The sequence below is a fragment of the Zophobas morio genome, unplaced genomic scaffold (genome assembly GCF_036711695.1).
Source record: "Zophobas morio isolate AGI-343-1 ecotype UQ-CSIRO unplaced genomic scaffold, CSIRO_AGI_Zmor_V1 ptg000058l, whole genome shotgun sequence".
In the NCBI taxonomy this organism is placed as follows: domain Eukaryota; kingdom Metazoa; phylum Arthropoda; class Insecta; order Coleoptera; family Tenebrionidae; genus Zophobas; species Zophobas morio.
Window position 1 is genome coordinate 1,691,256 of NW_026972163.1, and position 18,905 is coordinate 1,710,160.

The 18,905-nt window shown below is 33.4% G+C and overlaps 1 protein-coding gene across 3 annotated transcripts in view; it reads left to right on the forward strand.

Annotated features, from left to right (window-relative positions):
- Nucleotides 1-7,455, forward strand: part of LOC135143397 (serine/threonine-protein kinase Genghis Khan) — a 28,674-nt gene extending 21,219 nt beyond the window's left edge. For all 3 annotated transcript variants that reach the window (XM_064075253.1, XM_064075251.1, XM_064075252.1), the window contains one exon: nt 6,097-7,455. In XM_064075253.1, coding sequence (XP_063931323.1) covers nt 6,097-6,210 — 114 coding nt within the window. In that variant the 3' untranslated portion in view covers nt 6,211-7,455. The remainder of the gene's footprint in view (nt 1-6,096) is intronic.
- The last annotated feature ends 11,450 nt before the right edge of the window (nt 7,456-18,905 follow it).

Consider the following 18,905-nt stretch of genomic DNA (forward strand, 5'->3'; position numbering starts at 1 on the left):
GTGTATTAAAATATAATAACATGAAATTACTTTTTGTGTGTGGTAGATTTATTGTAGATATTAACAGCAGCTTTTTATGTACAAATAATTTAGTGATGAAATTTAAAAAAATGGCTTACACTAATAGTTTTGACTAAAGTATATTCACGGAGACGAGTCACGGCGTCAAAACAAACACATTTTTTTTTAAACTTATAGTTTGAAGAAGAAAGTATTTACGAACCATTAAATCATTGAAGGAAAAGAACAGAAAGATATATTTTTTAGATGAGACATGCATAAACGCTGGTCACACAAAGAGCAAGGTGTGGATAGACCAGACCGTAAAGTCAGCTAGGCAAGCATTTTTCTCTGGGTTATCTACAGGCCTCAGAAATCCTGCAGGAAAGAGAAAGCGTATGATTATAGGAGTAACTCATATAGACAATGAAGCTGGGTTTGTTGATAATGGCCTATTGGTGTTTGAATAAAAAAAAAGCGGCGACTACCATGAAGAAATGAACGCAAAAGTATTTGGAAATTGGTTTGCAAAAGTTCTTCTGCAGCTGGAAGATCAAGCCGTAATCGTTATGGATAATGCGGTCTACCACTCCCGCAAAATAGAAAAAAACCCTACGGCAGCCTGGAAAAAGCAAGGCATTAAAGACTGGCTAGTTAATAAAAATATCGAGGGCGAAAATGATTTGTTAAAGGCTGAATTACTACAAATAGCCAAAGAATACAAACCGGCAATAAACATTTATGCCGTAGACGAAATAGCAAAAGCACAAAAGAAATTAATAGTCAGACTTCCACCGTACCACTGTGAGCTTAATCCAATAGAATTAATTTGGGCAGAAGTTAAGGACTATGTTGCAGCCAAAAATATAACTTTCAAATTTGCCGACGTTAAAAACCTTTTCACAGAGTTTATAGCTCGCATAGATAGTGAAAAGTGGCGCAAATGCGTACAGCACATTATTGAAAAAGTTGAAACCAAATTTTTGGAGTTGGACAGCATTATTGAAGTACCAGTGAAAGTGATTTAGAATGAACCAAATTTGTTTTATTTTGTTGTTTTAAGTTTTAACTAGTAGTCCTCAATTTTAATATTGTAGTTCATTTTTATTATTGCATTGTTTATGTTATTTAATTATGTTGTTTTTTTTTTGTGTTCTTTTATACTGTTTTTTTTTCTTCGCACTTTGTTTATCTACTTTGCAGCTAGTTTTATTTTAGCATTAAATAAGTTGATTTTGATTTTTATGTTGATCATGTTATTTTATTTTTGTTTTCTTAAAACAAGTAGTTAAGTTTACATTTCAAATTTATATTTTATTTTAACATGGTTTATTTTGTTTTCGTTGCATTATAAAACTGAATTGTTCTGCCATTAAACCAGCCATTTAACACTATATTTAAATATCGATTAATTTTTTATCATGACTTTATGGTTTTACGGAAGGCGCACTCATCGGTTGAACGGAGCATCGGCCGATTCACGTGATGTTGTTTTGATGCGGTGACGCGGTGACTCGGCTCCGTGAATATGCTATAGTTCGTATGTAGTCAGAAATTTAGTCAGAATATCACCATGAAAAATAAATTGCTTTAGGATGGAATTTTGGCACGTTGGTTTTTCTTTCAAAAAGGCAAAAAATCAAATGCACTGTGCGTTATATGACGACCCCTAGTAAAGCAGCGTCTAAATTAATTTGTTTAACCCTAGGAGTTCAGGTTTCATGACACTACTAGTGAGAACATACTGGGTGTAGAATCGTTTTTTGAACATAGGGATTTTACATTAAAACAGTAAATACAAAAATTGTAGAACATTAAAAAAATTTTCTAAATCCAAAAAGAATAAAGAGATGATTTAGATGCAGTTGTTTGTTCTGTAAAACTTTTGTATTTAACTTGTTGCTCTAAAATAATTAGGGGAGCCAATATTTTCAAATTTCTCTTTTTATATGTAAAATCCCTATGTTCAAAAAGCGATTGTACATTATGTTCACGACCTTTTTAGAAGTTAGTGGCCTATCGTTTTTTTTAATGTCACATCGGACATGTATTTTTCATGCGTGCTAGTTTACGACGTTTCAGGTACCAGAAGAATCTTGTTTTTTTTTAATAAAGTAAGTAAAATTTTAATGGCTTTAATGCCAAACAATTACACTCAAAATGCCAAAGGAACGTAATAATAAAAAATTGCAATCAAGGAACTCTATTTACAACTCCGTTGTGATTGGGCTGATCTCACACCGGAGCAAATGAGTATGACGAAAGGCGCCATCATGTGATGTGCGCATAGTGTCACTTTATTTCGGTCGAGTCCATGCTTCGTTCGAGGGGGAGAACGTCTTTGCAGTGGCGTGCACCCAAACTCAGAATACATATATTATTTGTGCCACATTTAATAAATAATAGTAATAGTTTTAAGAATGTGATTATACAATTTAGATTTTCTTTAATCTTTGAAATTATTCACAATGATTTTTTGAAAGTACATACGTAATATTTATTGTAATTATGTAACCTTGTTATGTTACAATCATTGCGCCACCGTGGTCTAAAAACCACGCATCATAATTTTACTCATTCAGATTTTCTGTAACTCATTAAGACCCATCAGGAACAGATGTTAGGCTTGCAGAACAAATGCATGATTCTTGTGAAAATATACTGGAAAATTATGGAACAATTTGCGAATTCCTGCAGGTTTCAGTCAACAAAAGTCGCTAAAATTTGCTTTATTTAAAATTTAAATTGTGTTCTCTTGTTGTGGTAATCAATAGAATTTTTTGCAACTGAAATGCCCCTAGCATCAATTATCCTCCATTAATGATATATTCACCCTTCACTTAAAAAAAAAATATGAAGTTCAATATTTCAATTCAATAAAAAATTATAAAGTTCTGAATGTTTAATTAATTAGTTTAAAATAATGTTTGTTGATGATATTTAAGCTGACAGCAACGGTTACATACTGACACCATTCATAAATCATAAGTAGGTGACAACCCAAATCGACACAAAGAATGTCGGTCTTTCGCAAGAAATTTTAACTTACTAATAGCTTGCTGCTGTTTAAAAAGGCCCTGAGTGCATTATAAGTAGGTATTTAAGGTACGTAAGTCATCGTTGTCTTTCTTCGTTCTTCAAGTTAAATAATCCTTTGCGATTTCTTTCTTGTGGTTGGTTCATTTTGAAATAAAGCTGAAAAGACCGGACTTTTAATTGCAGTTTCGTTTTCGTTTTAAATCAAACCAGTGAGCAGTACTGGAACCATGTAAAACTTAAAATTAACTAACAATAGATACGCACTAAGAAATGTCAAAAGTACTTCACTAATGCTAATCTAACCTGGAGATTCATTTATTAATCCATTAAACTAACTTGTCGTCCCTGAATGGTACTACATACGAAGTTACTAATCGAGTTTTAAAGACTCTAGAAAAAAAAAAAACTTAATTTCATTAGATAACATTGACTTTTTTTATCTCGCTGTATAATAGAGGTTTCAAAAAAAGTATAGTTAATAACCACAGCTATTAGTGACAGTGATATTTGACAATAAATAAAAATAAATTAAACAATATTTTAATCCGGATTGGTCAGTTTTGTGACGTTGCCAGTATTTTATTAAATGAGAGCATTGTTATAATTCAGACTAATTAGTAATTACATACAGAAAAACTGTTCAGAATTCAGAAACATTCGATTTTAAGGCAAATACTTAAGGCGCCTTTACATTATGTGATTTTGTGATATGCTAAAATTTTACGTTTACATCTAGTGATTTTACTGTGATCTGTGATACTATGTATTGTCAATTCAGATGTGCTGTGTCATAAACATCCATCATAGCAGTGGAAAAAAAAATAGTATTTTTTCTTAAATTAAACATTTTCGAAAATGTATGTTGTTATATTTTTAATTTTTCAAATGAATCATGAATCCACGGATTAAATAAGTCTTGGTTGTACTGACAGAGCAATTAACATATGGTCAAAAACAGCCAGGGATTTTTGAAGATGTCGTTGATAGAAATTTCGTCCTACTATCAATTTGAAAGTTTGAATTGAAAATGCAACCATCATAGACAGACTTTGAAAACCCATGACTGTGTTTGATGGTGTTTTTTTTCGCTGAGTATACAAAATTGATGTTATTCTTTGTGCATCAATTGATCGTTTCTTTGCTATAGTGACCAGTTCCCAAATCTGATAAAAAAAAATTGAATTCTCTTATTTATCTAAACATTCTGGTCAAAAACTTTTAAGGTGTCATACCTGTTGTAAAAAATGACCATATTCACAAACTCTTTATGATAAATTGTCCTGTTGATGTACTAATTTAGACATCTCTTGGGTGTCCAGAAAGAGTGTTTGCAATTTTAGTGGATTTTCATCATGTATAAATGTCTTATTTTGATCAATGTAATTTTGGCTTTTAAGTTTTTTTGTAGTGGTTTTTGACAAAGCATTTGTTTTTGTAATCTTTGACCAAAGCGTAATGGATATTTCGCAACTTTTTACTTTATATTCGGTATAAAATTCGACAACGTCTTGCGATTTTAAATTCTTTAATTATTGTTTTACTAATCCAAATAATATTTTAATTTTACTAATATGGCTATAGCTGCGTAGTGCAATTCTACTTTTGATGTTTACAATGATCGAAATCTTTTGGAAATGTTACGTTTATTACATTGCATTTTCTTAAATAATTATTAAAAAGAATAAAATCTAACAACTAAAAAAACTAAGGGCCGGTCTTTTCACCTCCTGATAGAGTTCCTGATTATTTTTATCTACTAGATAATGTCAAATGGAGTCTTTTCACCACCTGATAAAATTATCTTCCAGATAAATAGCTCTTATTCGGCAGATACACTATTCGGAACTTTAAGTTCCGGATAGTCGCCGATTCTTGCTGATATCTGACGGCGACAACCGATGGCGCAGCGAATTTGCGCGATTGTTTCAAATTCACTTGCCCATTTCTGCCAAAGACGGTGTTTACTTATTAAACCGTAAGTGATTTTCTTGATAAAAAAAAATGGATAAACGAAAAATTGAAAGCGAACAGAAACGGAACAGAGAGCCAAATTGCACCAAGGTCGAAACAAGCCGACTTTTAACACAAATTTTAATATACATAGTACGTTTAATATTTCGTATTTATCTTTACCTTGTGGCCCGATGTTGTAACTGCTTTTGAATTTCGTTGAACAATAATTCTACTGTGGCTTTTGAAAGACAAAAACGATTAAAAATCTCTTGGTCACTCCAAAAAGTTGACATAATCTCTATTTTCGCGAACAAAATATGTTCGATGTGGATTTATCTCTTCAATCACATTTATTATTAATAATAAATATGCATCAAATAACATGTCGATACCTTCATAAGTTCATAGACTTCCATAGCGCAACCAAAATAAAACGATAATATACGAAGTAAATGAGGTTATGTTAGCAGCGGTACGACTTCAAACGTCAAAAACTGTTGCAAACCCAGTTGCAAATAGGCTTTCTCTCTTATTCATATTACAATACCAATAGCTCCCACTCTCTCGCTTACAGCTGGACTAGCTGATTGTTATCGGAGACCCATGTCTAACAGTTGCAAAATGAAAAGACGGTACGAGCTAATTTAGAAGATAAGACCGCCAGGTAAAGTTATCGGGATGATAGTTATCGAACACTTTATCTGGGACATGAAAAGACCGGCCCTAAGCAAACTAAATGCTATGACCCATTAATAACATTTTTCGGGTGCACAATATTTACATGTGTAATAGGTATAATTGTTATTTTATGTTGTTTATAATACGTTTTCAGACAATTACTCCTTAGTTATATCGTCATCCTTTGTAACTAACTATTTACTGCGTAGTTGTGCACATTGTGTATTTTCAAGGGCTAATAATGCCTTTGCTTTATTAATTTTTTTCCGTCAAGATGGTGCTCAAACTCTTAAATATATTTTTTAAGAACATTGTAATGATAATGTTAAAAAACATGCAATATTGTTTTACTAACATTGCATGTATTTATTAACAGTTATATAGCAAATTAAAGAGAATTACAAATTATTTTAATTGATTTTACAGGCAACTGAAAAAGGAAGCCCTCGTCATTCAATTGCAAGCAACAATAGTTCTAATCTCTCCACACCGCCGTCACCACAAGCAGATCATCATAATAGTTCGAGTTACGATAGCTAAACGTCGATTTGAAAACTATGTGGAATAATCAGTAGCAATTATTAGAATAATTCGCAAATAACAGTTGACGATGTAAGTGCGAAAATGTCTGATAACATGCAAAGTGTTCAAGGAAAGTTGTGTTTAAACCAAAATTTAACAAAAAGTTAGGGAGTTGAAATAAACATAGTTCGTAGTAATATTTTTTATTTGAACACTTTGTATGTACCTATGAATAAACTTTAGTTACCTCAGTACATTTTATTATAGTGGCAAAAAATAAAATAACATTTTAAAACTGGTAAATGACATTTTATTGTATTTATTTATTTAAGGTGGCACTGTACTTATTTTTTTCTATTTTGTAAATTTTTGTGTATTTTTTTGTTTTTCTATTTTAAATAGTGTAAAGTACTACACTTTGTAAAATAATTCGAGTCAATTAATTAACTGTTGTAATATTAATTTTATATAATACAAATTTGATGTTATTATTTATATATTAGGCTTTATTACCGCAGCATTACGTAATACTGCCAAAATTTTACTGGATATATTATGTTCTTATATTTATACTTATTTATTGCTTGTTTTTTTATGATTTTTTATCAATAAAATTATCTTGTACTAGTGATATTTAATAGTAAAATAAGTCAAAGGTATTTCGATATTCATATAGTCTTATTTATTACTGTATATCCAATCTTTAGTACAATTTTGTATTAGTTTTCAACACATGGCAAGACAATATCAATTTTTAACAGGTGGAGTAGTAATTATAATGTTTAAATTCTTAGATTTTGTACTGTGAATTTTCAAATTTGAGTATGAAATAGTCATATTAATAGTTGTTTTTATGTTTATGTTACATTATATAGGAAAGACATTTTATATATTGGTGCACTAAAATTTGCCTTTTAATTATTTGTGATGGGATCGTTTTATTCAACTTAAACTAGAAAAATAAACATGTTTCCAGAACAATATGACAAAGGCATTATGTAACATATTAGATGACATAATATTTATTTTATTAATAGAGTAATTTATATTAACAATAACAATAATTATGAAGCATATAGTATTATATTACTAAATCTAAACATTAACCGAAACTGTGTTGAGAACTTTGTTTTTATGTATTTTATTACATCAATTTTTTACACCATTTTAATAATCAGTTTCTTTTAACTTCCCTTTCTAACTCGAATTTACCTTTTTTATTGTATTTATTTCTTGCTGTAATAAAAAGTTTTAATATTTCAATTTCTGATTTTTTAAGCACATACCGAACTAATTGGATTTAGATAGACCAATTAATTTTTATTAAGCTAGTGATTTTATCATAAAATTAACTATGAACTAGACTAAAAATAAAATTACAGAATCGATTACTTTGAAAAGTAATTCTTATAGACTAAGACCTAGCGACCCATCTACTTTATATATTTCAAAAGATTTTTTGCGCCTCTGCCGGGGGTTTGGTGATGGAGTTTTATTCTGGCGTTCAAACGTATTCATCAGACCAATTTATTTAAATGTCAACATTGATGAAATAACACATCAAAAAAATATGTACAATTTTTTATTATTCAGTTAACAATTTAGAATCCACTCCTCCAATGTTTTGGCAGTATATTTTGTTCACAACAAGGATCGTTAAATTCCAGACCTGTTGAGAAGGTTGTTTAACCTATCGGAAATAATAAGGTATACTACTGTGTCGAAGAAGTTGCTTTTACTGTATCTCATTTTCCAAAAAATTAATTTACAATGTTTTCTACGTAATGTACAGAGCTTTGTAAGCTCAAAACAGTACAATAAATAATTGAGATCTTGAATTTTAAAAATACGTGATGAAAAACTTCACCAAAACTTTAAAAAGCATAATGATGGTGTAGTATACCGGTTCAAATTAAATTTAGCGCCACAAAGAATGACATTTTTTCTGTAATGTAGACTTGCATTTTTCTTGATGAGCGGTGGGGGACCTTTTGAGCCACTGTAGGATCAGATTGTTTCAAGCAGTTGTAGTGTGAGTATGTAAATCCCCCGTGTAAAGGTACGTGTCCACTGGAGAGTGACTTGGCGAGAATTCGCGAGAGTTACTTTCAAGGGCTTGTCGATTTGAGAGGATATTTTGGCAAATTTTGCTCGCCGATAGATGTCGATCAGACAAAGCTCTCAAAACCCTGTCCACTACACAGTTGCACTTGCGAGGAAAATGGACCCTCTTTACTCGAACCGACAAAGAATTTATGATTTTACGAGCCTTTTGTTAATTTATTTTTCACGAAATACGGTAAAATATTGCAGCTGTGAAAACAGGTAGTAAGAGGACATAAATTATTATCTGGACCTAAAATTGTGCTAAGAAATACGCAAATGCACGATGCTATTTCTATTCATGAAAGAGTAATAGTAACATTACGATTTTTTTGTATCAGGTACATATGTAAAAGTATTATGTAAATCATTGAACAAAATAAGGTGTTCTCCATAGGTTATGTCACGTACATTTTGGGGTTTTTGGACCTTTCTTTTCTGTGTCACAGGTTGTCACATTCATATGATCCCACCCTCTATTATAATGTCATATAATTTTAATGTAGAGTTGATTTTGATTAAATCAACATTGCAATTATTACTCTTATTTAATATTATGTAAAATCTTCTTTCCACATATCTCTTAAAAATGTAAAAAATTGGTCGAAAGTTGTTTCGACAGAACTTCCCTCGCACCGAAAGAACTATGAAACATATCTAACATTTTCGAGTTGAGTTTTTTCTTTACACAATTTTGTGATGACGTCATCAACATTTTTGCAAGGTCACGTATATCAACTTGGATTGGTGCAGTATAATACTAAAAATAACAGTAGATGAATATGAATGCAGTGATAAATCACAATTAAAAACTCAACATATTTTGCACACTTTGGATAGAATTTATTCTGAAAAATTTTGAGATGACGTCATCAAGTTTTTGTTGGGAATAAACATATATGTTTTGATTAACAATTTACCACGCTTACAATAACCTTAAAACGTCTGGAAGATTTCAAAGTACCTATTCAGTTTTGCAATTCTTGTGTTATTCAGGAAACTAAAATCACGCATTCATTTTTTTTTGAGTCGCCCTGTATAAGCAAATCTAAAAAATATGAACACAATAATAAATTACAAGTATTATACTGATCATATATATTTTGCACATTTCGGGTGGAAATTATTCGGCAAAATTTTGAACTGACGTTATCAATTTTTTGGAGGGGATAAGCAAATATATTTTGATTAAAAGTTTATTATGCTTATCATAACTTTAAAACAGCTGTAAGAATCAAAATTAAATTGTAAAATGTTGTTTTATGTTTTCTTTTCCAAAAATCTGGAATCGACCCAGTACTTTTGGAGATTATCTGTCTAATAAAAATCGGGACGGCAGACAGACGGACAGACAGACAGACGGAAACTAGAGACTTATTTTTTCGTACTCTAGGGGTCATGAAAGGTCGAGAAAACGTAAAAGTAGAGAATGGGCTGACGGAAATAACGATGTTTGAAAATTGTTAATATTTTAGTTTTGTTTTTATAAAGACTCAGCATATTAGAAATTAATTTAATTGATACCATAGCAAAGCACGTACTTTTGTTTACCTCCCCATAAAATATTATAACACAGATCTTAAAATTAATACGATTGCGATTTTTTTGTGAACCGCTTCATTACAAAAATTTTTTAGAAAATTAGAATTAGGCATTCTATTTAAAAAAGTACGTTGAATATTACGCCTCAAAAACAGAACACTCTGTATAGTTGAAAATAATTTTAGTGTATGCTACGCGATTTCTATAGTCCTTTTTTTCCATATCGTGCAATTAGTTCTGCAGTTTGGTCTATTGACCATCCAAATTTGGCCATGGCAAAGCTCACCACTCGCGGACAGAACTGTAGGAATTCGAAACGTGTTCGTATTGTGAAAGTACCTCCAGAGAGGCACAGCTTTGGTTTCCAACTAGAGCCCAAGTTCTAGCAAATTTGCTACCCTGTCCACTGCGCGGGTACACTAGCGAGAGAAACGAGCGATTTGTACTCGACCGACAAATAATTTATGATTTTATGAGCTCTTTCAAGAAATTCAACTGAAATGTAAATGCTGGGAAAACAGGTAGCAAAAAGGGTATAGGTAAATTGTCTCCCGGGTTAGATTGGTAAGAGCGCTTAATACGACCGGCACCTGAAGATTATCATCCCGGCAGGTTATGATTCATCAAAGGACAATTACATGCAATGTTGTAGTGTGTAAAAACATCTATAAAATTATTGTCCCTAATAATTATATTTTCAGGTGAGGCAGGTATCAATTTATAAAAGCACTTGTGGATAAACACCGAAAGTAAATATAAATATTAATTTTTGAATACTCATGCTACTTAACAATACATTTGTAGTACCTAATATGTAAATTATTATTAAAAATTCATTTAAAAACGTTATTTGAATAATAAAAAATGAATTTACTTCGTTGTGCATAGTTTAATCTCGTACTACAACAAAATAATAATAATAATAATGAAGTATAATCAGAATCACTTATACAAACTATGATGTTTAATTATAAATTAAAAAAGTTAATCTAGTCTACTTTTCACATTACTTGCTTCAGATTTACGACAAATGAACATAATTTAGTCATTTATTTTCGTTTAACATTTTTTTTAGTATTTAATAATTTCATAAAAATGTGTTACCTATCGCAAAACGCTGTATAAATGTTGAAGTCAGGTAAACGATCAGATTTGGCCGAATTGCGTAGTCCTTTTCACGACTGTTTGCATAGAATCATAAACGTGTAAAATAAGTCGGCTTTACTCGAGAAATAATTTATGATGAACTGCTTACTCTCGGGGAATACTTCCCCAATTCGAAGCTTCTTCACACGGACAGTATCTCTCGCAAGTAAACGCAGTTTGGCTTGTCCACTGGAGAGAATATTGTTCGCGGCGAGATCAGCCGATCAGTGTTTCGTCTTTACTCGACTGGACTCGGAGCTCTCCAGGGCTGATTTTGAGGCGATTTCTCGCAAGTGGACACTTACCTTTAAAGTCACATGTGTTTGAGATTTATTTGTAAAATATGACCGAAGGGCCAATTGGCAGTAGATTAGAGGGACACCATCGTTACCCCCATGTGTAAGTAAAGTTTAATACGATTTTTAATTGATTCGACACATTGCATCATAATTGTTTAGACTAGCGTTGACTGGGCAGCTGGCTGGTTTTCCCGGGCTGGGAATTACACATTTTATTTTCTTGTGTTGAAAAAATTTATATAATACCAGAAATGCACAGTTACAATATGTTATAATAATTTAAATTGTGAAATATCTCATGGAATGGATGGTTCTTCTTAAACTATTATTTCAATTTAAATAGATTAACATTTGAAATTCTAACATAGTTTTTGGCAGTATTCAAGATTTAAATTTTTAAAGATTGAGTCGCTTTGGAAATAATCAGCGAAATCATATATCTAATACTACTATATTGCTAACTCTTCAGAAATAACATAGAAACGGCGTTCACGGACAGAGAGAGAGACAGAAGATATTGTTTTCTGTTTGTAACAGTACCGAGGGTCTGTGCGCATGTACACAAAATAGAAGCGAAAGTACGAAATGCCAAAACGCATCCAGTCACGCTATCGACTACACATCAAGCAAGTACGAGTGTATGCGCAGTACTGTTTGGTACCACAGACAGAGAGAGAGGTCCGATATATTGCTCTGCCGTTATGTTTTCGGACTCTTTTGAGGCCAGTTAGCAATATAGTAGTATTACTTATATGAGCGAAATCAATGTCGTCGTGCATTCGAAAGGGCAAAGGGGATTTTATGCTGGTTTTGTGTTGTTTTATGACTCTACATTTGGAACATTTATTCTCAAAGGTACCTCTCAAAGCGATGTACAAACCGAATGATATTTTCTGTTTTCGACCATATTTAACATGTGTTTTATGTATTTATGTGTTGAGGAATTCGATTCATGATGTACTCTTGTTTCATTAATTTTGTTTAAATGAATTCGGTTGGCAAGTTCGGGCCAAGTCAAGATGGATACATTTTTCCTGTCATTCATATGACTGTTTATTCGCATTCTGGATGCCGCCAACACGAGATATGCGGAGGGTGGCCTACTGGTAAAGGAAACTTTACTGGGGGGAGCCAGTGTCGTGTGTCCCGCGGTGGATGGAGTATAGTTACGGGATAATACTTGCAGCAGCTGCCTCAGGCGCAAGCGAACACAGCATGGAGATAGCGTGACGTTTGTGGTGGCACCGTGGCTTGGTTGTACGTGGCTGGTTAGAGCGAAAAGACAATCAAAAAACAAGGCCTAGAACCGCTAGAGCTACACACTCCTGTTTCTAAATTTATTGAATTAAATTGTGTTTATGTTAGAGCAGCTTTCATAACGAAAGGGTACAGCTGGTGGGAGCGCGCAGAACATTGTTTTGGTTTGGCTTTACAAATATCGTGAGAGCAGTGGCAGCCGTGATGAATATTTTGACTTTGAAATATCAAAATATTATTTGTGTTAATAAAAATATCAATTTTCTATTTTATTAGCGTTGACATTATAGAAAATGAATTTAAAGGTTTGTTAATGCTGTATTATGATGTATTAGTTGAATAAAAAACTAAGTAAAAGAAGTAAAAAGGTAACTTTTAGTTAGCAATAACAACTGATAAATTACGATACAGTGTACAGTCAAAGCTATATAAACGACAATTATGCTAAAATATGAACTGTGATTATTTCAAGGTTAAAGACAGAAAACGTTAAGCCTTATTGTAATCCGACTTTATACTATTGACAAATGGTGCCAGAAAATTACAAACCATGTAACTATAGTCATGGGTTGCTAATTCTTAGGGTTTTATCCCCGCTTTTATCTAAAGATTTAACTGTTGATTTAAGACTAGTCGACTATAAAATAGCGTATGATACTGGTTTATAATGCGGGGTTCGTGAAATTTTTTACTCATGCTATAATCCCTATTGTTACGTAAGCCTATTTTTTACCAAACAAATAAATTTATTTTTATTAAATGGTTCTGTATTCTATTGTAGAAATTGCTCTATTTTTCATTGTTTTTGAAAGAAATGTTACTCAGCGGAAGCTGAGCCTCCCTTCTCATTACATCGATGTTACGCCACTGCTAGCCCGACTACAAGTCGCGCAACTTAAGCCCCGCCCCTGTACCCTTTCGTGGTGAAATTACTTCTATCTGCTGACTGAAAAGGAAATAATTTCTAACACTTTGACTTTCTACACTCTTCCCGCTCTGCACTGCGCCAAGTTTGAAAGGCCCGCGAAAATTTTAAAAATTCAAAATTTGGCCTTGGCTGTGATCGTGTAACCAAATGGAACCCTACGTTGTGTTTCTGAAAAATAGCGGGATGCGTTCAGATGCAAGTGGTGGTTGGAAAAGTACTGCTAAATAAAATCAAACTTTATGGAGGACACAAAATTATTTATTCCTTCACTGCCCCCAGGCTGCCCAATGGGGGCCGCATCGCATTCGCTTTTCAACTCAAAAAAAAAACTTGAAGTTTGGATGAAATTTAAATGAAATCAAATTAAACGTTCTGAATCAATGCAAATATTTGAATATCACAAATTTAATAAAACCAAATAAAAATCTGAGTTAAAGTAACTGGATGCAAATACACAAGTTGTTACAGACGTGTGGCGGCAAATTTAAAATTATGGCAGTCAACAAGGGCACAATAAAAATACACATAGGGGCGTTCTAGCACAAGCGGAGTTTGGGGCTCGGGTCGTGGCTGTTTTTACACTGCTAAGGTGATTCTATTCTATCTACAAACACTGTCGCCCAGCACCTCAAGAGTGCCTAGACGGGCAGGCCGTCCCTAACTCATATTCTAAACCTGACAGCTCGAAAAGGTGTTATGGTGTTATTTACCTCAATTCCATTTTAAATGTTCAATTTCTTATAACTCTGATAGTAACGACAACTGAACAAGTGTTAAAGTTTCAAAAAGAGCAATAAACAACATTTAAATTCGCAATTTATATGATAGAAACATTCATCAACAAAATATTTACAAAACAAAAAACTAGCAAAGATTAATAAAAACAAAAGATCTGATGTGAAATAAACTTGTGAAGATAAAATATTACGTGAGGTTAAAACTGGAGAGCATGAAAGTTTACGTTCAATTTAAATTATATAAGAAAGGAAATTACTGAAGTTAAAATTGTGAGATAGAGTATGAGGTGAAAATTGCAAAGCTTAACGAATTTACATGAGATCAAATATTTGCCACACTTTATCAAAAATTCAAACAAAGAATTTATATTAGCATATGTCTCTTAAATTGTGTTAGTACCACTTAACGATTAAAATCTTAACCTGATCGGTGAATTTACAAACCACAAAACAAATTTACAGCACGTGTAGCGTCGATTGAAAATTGGCACTTTTTCCGATTTAAAACCCGCAAGAATTAGTTGCGCGTATTGGGGGAAAACAGTGACGTCATCGTTACGATTAATTTTCGTTAAACAAAGGCTTTCTCCTTTTTATTAACTACCAAACCAACTAAACTAACCAAACTACCTTACCACGTGGTTACACTCACAAAAACACACCCAGACTGACTCTTCGCCATGCCGCGATCTCTGTCTACCAACGAACCCTCTAACTAAACCCCTCTAGCGAGCCACCAACTATTAGGACAAGAACTAAACGTGATTGCATTTTTTTCCCTCAAATTCAAATTATTCAAATTTGATTTCGCGCTGCTGTTAATTAAATTCAGCGCGAAAATTTGATTCAAATTCGGTCACCACAAGGTCAAGTGAGTTTTGTGTATATTATACAGGGTGTTAGGGAATGCTTGCAACAAAATTTGTAGGTAGGCTCCTGAAGAAGAGAACAACAAAAAATGCTAGTAACACTTTTTTCAAAGGTTAATAGTTTTTTCTAAAAAGCGTATCGAAAAATCAGTCCCCACATTTTGAGAACTGCCGACGTTGTCTTTTTTTTCTAAGGTAGTTGTGAAAATTCTGGAACTAAGATGATTATTTCCTTAGAAACGATTAAATCTAATTTGTCAAAAATTGACAAAAATGTCACATTTACATCAATACAATAAACACCTTTGAGTTTTAAAATGTTTGATTCGGACGTTTAACGAAATAGACGCGGTTCCGACACGCTAATAAGGGTACCAACGTGGTTGTTAACGGAAATTTCAGAAAACACCACAAACGGCCTCTGAAAACCTGCAGTGATACCAGAAAGAGGGGGTTTTGCGTTTTTCCCCTGAAAAAAATCCCGAAGGAAAACAATAGAAAGATTAGGAAAATCTATCTTTCAGCAGTGTGGTAAATGAAATGTTGAAATAGTTCGTCAACTCAAGCGCAATAGCGCTCCCAGTTGATCTAATACTACGGCAAAAAGGGACAACTCATGGCACCCAACCTCGTGATAAAACTTTTCATCCTCCTCACTACCCTTCGACTTGATTAGTACAGACCCCTGTTGTTCGATCTTGAAAAAAGCAGCTATGGTTAACTGTTTGATGAACAAATGAGGACGCTCCACCCAAGATTCGGAGGAGTCTGTAGGACCTAAGTTCGTCGGTCCATATTTCCAAGTCCGGTCTGATCACTCGCCTAATGTGGTCCATTAATGTAGCAGCGGAACGGTTGGGAATGTAGGACAACTAACTCCGCTTGTTGATCGTTCGTATACCACTCGTTATGAAATTTGCAACAAAATAATTTGCCGCTTGTAGGTAAAAATTCGAACTTACACAATGTACATGAGGCTCCTGGGCAAGAACAAGATGAGCAAACAATCCCGGCGCAAGCCGTGTACGCGAAAGTGAACCGTAGCAAGGAACACTTACTACTGAAATGACAGAAAAACTCATTTTATACGCACTTTCATTTGTCCTTTGTACGATAACTGTCGGGTTTCCTGCCAATTCCCTCATCTTAAACTGTGTTTAGTATCCCCTTTGCAATGGAAGTGATTTCATTATTGATAATAAAAAGGTACCCTTAGAGTACCGAAATCATAGAACGCTTAAGGTATTTTCTTTGTTACTTCTTAATGGTTAACCATATACTAAATGTTCTTGTTTTAAGAATTTTTTTAATATTAGGAAATAAAAAACGATCCTAGAAATAGTCCAAGCAGTTGAAATATTCTCAAAAATCAGGTAAAAATTGGTGTTAAACACTGCTTAGCACTCCAACGTCCAACATTATCTTTTTATTTTTCGATTGTCCAGCAATTATCTTTTCTTAATAAATTTATATTCTACTTTTGCTTTGCGGAAAAAGGTAGAATACATAGTTTCAACAAATACAAGAAATATATTGTATAAGTTAAAAACTTTGTTCAAAATCTTCCAACGATTTTAAAATTTAAGCCAATTTGTTAAATACAATTTTCAACACAAAGAAAAATAACCTTTAATTATAATAAACAAACAAAACGAATAAGCGAAAATAAAAACAAAAAACGCAAAAACAAAACAAGAAAATTAAAGCAGATGTTGGAAGTGAGCACCATTTGCACGAATACAAGCTTCTGCTCTCCTGAATAATGAGTTACTGACTCTATTTAATTCTTCAGGATCGTTTCGAATCCGTTCTGCGGTCATCATAACTCTTGCTTCTAAATCTTCTAAATTATTAACTGGAGTTCGATAAACAATTGATTTCATATAACCCCATAAGTAGTAATCACAACTGTTAAGATCGGGAGAACGGGGTGGCCAAGCGATGGGTCCACCTCTTCCAATCCATCTCTCACCAAAAACATTCGTCAGGAATTGTCGCACTTGTAAACTAAAATGCGCAGGAGCACCATCGTGCATAAAGTACATCCTTCGTCGAATGTCTAAAGGTACATCTTCCAATAACAATGGCAAATGTGTTTCCAAAAAATGAAAGTAATTGTCTCCGTTCAGTCTTTCCGGTAGAACATATGGTCCTATCATTTGATTACCTATTACTCCGGCCCAAATGTTTAATGAAAAACGTTGTTGAAAGTGCGTCTCGTAAATCGCGTGAGGATTGGCATCTGCCCAGCGGTGAGTATTATGAAAATTAAGTATTCCATCCCTAGTAAAACAGCATTCATCTGTCATCAGTATGGAAGAAAGAAATCCGGGAGTTTTATTATTGCTGTTCACTATCCATCGGCAAAAGTTTTGTCTAGGAATGAAATCGTTCGGACTTAAACTCTGGACCCGCTGGAGGTGGTACGGGTACAAAAGAGATTCTCGTAGCGGTCTCCACACAGTCCAGTGACTAACACCTACTTCTCGAGCAATTTCACGCGTACTAGCTGACGGGTCTTCTTCAACACGATTGATAATGTGCTCTTCAATGTTGACCATATCTGGATCTCGACCTCGTCCAATCTTCTGATTTTTAGGTAAAACTGATCCTGTCTCCCGCAACCTTCTATCCACGGCTGAAAAGGTTTCGCGATACGGTTGTCGACGCCCAGGAAAACGCTCAGCATACCGTCTTGCTGCAGCTCTAGCATTGCCTCCACACTCCCCATAAACAAAATGCATGTCTACATATTCTTCTATGCTGTATTCTGGCATTTTTTCTCAATGAGTATTACTGACAATGACAGTTATAAATCTAACAATAATATTTGAAACAATTTGAACAATGTTAGTGTATCTCGGTAACTAAGCAACGATGCTTTTTTTTAACGATTCCCTTGATAGATAGAAAGCAGATTGCCATTCCTAATTCGTTGCTAAGTAACAATAGAAATTTTAATAATGGAACGTATTATTGAAAAATTGGCCTCCATGCAGTTCCAAAACGGTGTGATACTTATTTTTAAGGCGATTTAAAAGAAAAACTATACATTTTTGAAAAAAGTTGTACATAGATTTTAGATTCCTTTTTTTGTAATGCCTTTGCTCTGAAAGTTTGTTGCAAGCATTTCCTAACACCCTGTATTATATTTAAAATTTCATAGCAATATGTCTGTTAATAACGAATTTTAAGTTGCTACATACATTCTGAAAATGTAATGAGCACCCCGCAACGAATTTTCGTGGACTAGGACTACACATGCTACAAGAAAGAAGATATGGTATGATATTGCGCATTTTGTGTGTAGATGTCATGACCGCAACTTTAAATTCTGGCTTGTTGCATGTTCGTCAACGAACGATGCCAAATTTTGAACAAATGTTATTAGGATCTGATTTCAGCTCAGCATCTTTGAAGATAAGTTAACCCATAATCAGTGAGCTATGTTTATCATTGTTACAGAGTTTACTGGATGTTTAAAATGACAAGATACTTGAAGGTGTGAGAAGTGCATATTGATCAAGCAAATTTGGTTTAAAAACCATTGCTTTTTTTCTTGAATTGTATTAATGATGCTCCCTGAAAGAAGAGAATAAACCACTCACACCTCACCCCTCTCACCTTTGACATGTTATAGACATAAAGATATGTTGGTCACAGTTTGGCTGTACGGAACAAGAACGAATTTTCTTTCCTGTATGGTATGGAAATGCTATATCTATTCTTTTGAATACCTTTGTTTGACACGATTCGACTTATTTGGGTCAATTTGTTTATGCGTTACGGGCTCAGTGAGACTCCCTGTGTGTCCAGAACGGATTGCTTAAAC